Raw genomic sequence first — 4404 nt, 5'->3', positions numbered from 1 at the left:
GCCTTTCAAGCTAACTAAGCCAGCTGTGTATCTTTACATGAATCGTAGATTCGTATAAGCTTTACTCATCCTTTGAGGCTGTTCGCCCCTACACCTGAACCTCAAAGTGACCTTTTTGTGTACGTAGCTAAGCATTGAATCAATTTAGTAGGTTTCCGCACCTTTAAAGATGCCCTTGGCTTTAATAATAGGTATATGTATCACAAAATTAAATTCCCTCTTCAGGTCTGATCCTATCCTGTGTGCCACCAATCTGTTCTGCTGGATGGCACATGTTTGCTACTCACTCTACTTTACCGACTTTGTAGGCGAGTCTGTGTTTGGTGGAGATCCTATGGTAATAGAACAGTGAAAGACTCTATGGAAGACTCAGTAACTTTGAGAAGCTCCATAATAGAACTGTTGTTTAACTTTAGGAATCATTTAGGGGAAAAACTGCCAACTAGGAGCACTAGGTCTTTCATGTAGTCGATTGGGCACAAAAGGGAATTTTCTTTATGTGTTTTTATCCAAATCGGATAAAGCATTCGAGAGTTATGGTGAAAGAAACAGACAAAATTAACTAAATTAGTTAAAGTAGCTACTCAATTGTTTTCACGAGGCTAAGTGCACCCCGAACTCAAAACTCGTAGCCGAAAAAAATTGGACTTGACCGGGAATCGAACCCGGAACTTTCGGCGTTCAAGCCTAGTGTGATACCCACAAGGCCTCGGATTTTTATTTTGTGCGATCCGTTTTTGCCAAACGATTATTTATATCGTCAATTTTCCATATTAACCCTTGCAGGCACCTCCAGAGTCGGAATCTCACGCTTTGTATGAAGAGGGAGTCAGATTTGGATGTTGGGGTATGAGCATGTACTCTCTGTCGTGTGCTTGCTATTCTACTATCATTGATAAGTTGATCCAGAGATTTAGGTGAGTATAGACACTGATTCACTGGATGAAAATGAAGGGCTAAAATTTCAGATCTTAAAAAACGGGGAAAAGTTTTCGAATACAATAAATAAGCTATTACGTATTCTGTAGATTAGACACGATCTAATCTACAAAATAATAGCAAAGGATATAGGACATCTCCTAGGGGACTACTATCCATCCCTGGATCTCAACACTACTCTAGTATCAGGCATGGATATCACTAATCTAAATTATTGTATTTGGAAATCCCTTATTTTGTTTCTTTGATCCGGATATTAATAATTATGGTCCGTCGGGTCGAATATTCATAATTGGGCCGCATATATATTCATAATTTTGGTCCTTTGGGCCGGATATTCATAATTTTGGTCCTTCGGGCCGGATATTCATAAATGTGGTCCTTCAGGCCAGATGTCTTACATTTTGGTCCTTTGGGCCAGATCCTTTGTACATTCTTCTTTTTTTATTCTTCTCTAAAATATCCCTTAATATTTTTACATTTTTTACCCTTCTATAATTTGTCCCTTAATATTTTTCTTTTCTCATGTTCCCGATTTATTCCAGAGCCAAGAACGTGTACGTGGGAGGTCTCCTGTTCTATTCGACAGGTATGATGCTCATGGCACTCACCAAGAGTAAGTTCGGAGTCATCCTGTTTTCCTGGACAGCAGGAGTGATGTATTCCACTCTGTTTACAATGCCCTATCTGATAGTGGCTCACTACCACGCCTGCAATGTGGTAAGTAGATTGAACCAACCTCAGTGGTGTAGTGGTTAGCACGGTGGACTCTGGATCTGGAGGTTGGTGGTTCGAGTCCAAGTCAAGTCATAAAATTTAGCGTCTTTATCAAGCGAGGAAGGACATTTGTGATCAGCATTTAATGCTCAACACGATTAAAATTCCTTTTAGATTGAACGAAAAGTGAGTTATAAGATATTAGATTGACAATTTTCTTAAGATGAAATGATAACTAATAGGTACTTCCCTCGGATGAAGAGTATCAGTACCTAATCATTTCATCTTAACTCATATGGAACTTCACAAAGTTGACAAATTTCTTTTTAGTTTGATTTTTTTTTCTTTCTTTCTGGAATATTCGGTCCGATTTTGATGGCATTTGTCAAAACCGTTCAACATAATTATGATTTTTTTTTTCTACAACCGTTACTACTCTTTTTAGTGGACCCATAATTCAGACCCCAACTTCATACCCCTCTCTATAGGTACCATATAGGCAGTTTGAGTTAAGTGTTTTCGGATCTGACTCATTGACTGAGTAGGTAGTACACTAAAAAGAATACTAAAAGGTGATACTTACTCTTTAATTATAGAGAGTTATACCATACACAAAAGCGCACTCCAAGGCTTAGGTGTGGAGGCGAACAGCCCTAAAGGATGAGTTAAGCTACTACGAATTTAATAGGGAGTTGTAAAAATTTAATAACCTTATAGGTTATAAGGAGCTGGGATCTGACTTACTGACTGAGTAGTTCACTGAAAAGAGCAGTTCTTTTCATAACTCACTCACTCTACACATCTCTATCTCATTTCAGTTCGAGATTTCACCGGAGGGTGACCCTCTCCCCTCCACTCAGATTCGAGGTCTGGGCACAGACCTGGCTATTGTCCAAGCCATGGTGTTTCTAGCTCAGTTCTCTCTATCACTCTGCCTCGGAACTATCATCTCGGTGGCCGGAACTACCACAGTGGTGGTCGTGGTGGCCTCATCTCTCGCCTTCTGTGGTGCTCTGACCGCGACTAAAGTTCTCTATTTGGACCTGTGAATCGGATGCATTCTTGGGAGCCTGTTTGGCCGGCTACTAATGCCCAAACTTACCACCTACAGCAGGCTTGTCCAACCCGCGGCCCGCGAAGGCCCGCCTAAAAAAATGAACGAAAATGAGAAATAACAGTAAATATACTAAATAAAATAGGTAATTAATGCATGAAAACTTTCAAATTTATTTGTGTACCGAAGACGAGAATGTCGATATTCACGCATGATTGTGTCAGCTGCAGAGTGTCCACAGAAATCGCACTAATGTCATCATGTGGTAAGTTTTCATAATAAAATAAAATTATATTATAATTAAATTACACCAGGCCACCCCCCCCCTGAGTTGAGTTTTTGTGGCCCGCCAACTCTCTACCCCCCCCCGTGAGTTGAGTTTTTGCGGCCCGCCAACTCTCTACCTTGGTCTCTTGCGGCCCTCGGCTGAGTCGGCTGCCCTAAGGTTGGACAACCCTGACCTAGCGTGTCCTAGAGTTTTCAGTTCAGTCAATCCAGAGTTTAAGGTTAAAGCGTCCAACGAAAAAAAAAAAGAGTTTAAGAAATACTGGCCTGTGTAAATCAAATGGGTGACGTTTAAGAAAACCCTTGACACTGTGTTAACTTTCAGTGGTAAGATCGGCCATAAAACACGTTTCATGTTTAACCGATTAAGGGCCGGTACCAGATTTTACGATTTAAATAATTAATTATCAAGTCTATCAACCAATCAGAATACAGCATTTTTTTTTTATGAAGGAGTTTTCGTTTTACCCACCATTCCGCGACAAGCCGCCCCCCTCACATTAACTTCACCCAGCCCAAGTGGGGCAGGGAAAGTCTGGAGCAACACGATTGCCCAGATGGTGTCCCATTTGGAAACCCAATCACGCTCAACGTTGCTTATCTTCGTTGCATTCAAGTTTACTTAACTCTGGTGATCTATTGGGATGTCGAGCTTTATTTAAAGATGACATTGTTCAAAATCGAGGGTTCTAGGTTTTAAAAGAAAACTCGTCCCAAATCCACAAAGGACAATGATAGAAACCCTCAATCGGATTTTCGAATTATCCCATCAGGATAAAATCCGCCCCGGGCGGGAATCGAACCCGCGGTCTAGCGCTTACAAGGCAGACGCACTACCAACCAAGCTAGCTAGGTTGGCTGGGTGAAACTTTCGTCATTAAAAATTATGCACAAACCCCCATTTCTGTTTCTATTTATGTAGAGCTCTGTCACTAGACAATATGCATGAGCCCATGGCCATATTTGTTACTTTCTTTTCCATTTAGAGCTCACTCACCCCATCCCCCCATACTATCCTGACGTAACTTGGCAGGAAATTTAAGCTCGTTTTCACTAGTAGGTCTTCCCATCTGTAACCTATTAGTAACCTTATTGCCTAGAATAGACAAATAGACATACCTAGATATAGGTATATAGACATATGTTAGCTGGGCCCCTCATAGGTACCTACTTTGAATGAAAACATCTGGTGGGAACACCACACGACTTTCTATTACGGGATTACAAACAAATCGACTACATAAATATTCGGACTTGCTAAATAGATCGCAAAAATCACCCAAAAAATCGCTTAATTTTTTCACAAAATTTCTTTTCTCTTACGACAAAGCGTTCATGAAATAGGTACCATGTTCTTAATACCATGGGCTGCATTTTTTTTTTTTTTTTTTTTTTATTAGGGGATCCTA

The 4404-nt window shown here is 40.5% G+C and overlaps 1 protein-coding gene across 1 annotated transcript; it reads left to right on the top strand.

Annotated features, from left to right (window-relative positions):
- The first annotated feature begins 242 nt into the window (after positions 1 to 242).
- On the top strand, positions 243 to 2821 carry LOC103512241 (proton-associated sugar transporter A). Its single transcript, XM_017445320.2, has 4 exons — positions 243 to 337; positions 787 to 917; positions 1485 to 1659; positions 2475 to 2821. The coding sequence occupies exons 1-4, from the start codon at positions 266 to 268 to the stop codon at positions 2703 to 2705; spliced, it is 609 nt and encodes a 202-aa protein (XP_017300809.1). The 5' UTR covers positions 243 to 265; the 3' UTR covers positions 2706 to 2821.
- Positions 2822 to 4404: the final 1583 nt, after the last annotated feature.

This window comes from Diaphorina citri, unplaced genomic scaffold (genome assembly GCF_000475195.1).
Source record: "Diaphorina citri unplaced genomic scaffold, Diaci psyllid genome assembly version 1.1 scaffold813, whole genome shotgun sequence".
Classification (NCBI taxonomy): domain Eukaryota; kingdom Metazoa; phylum Arthropoda; class Insecta; order Hemiptera; family Psyllidae; genus Diaphorina; species Diaphorina citri.
This window is presented reverse-complemented; position numbering and strand designations above follow the sequence as displayed.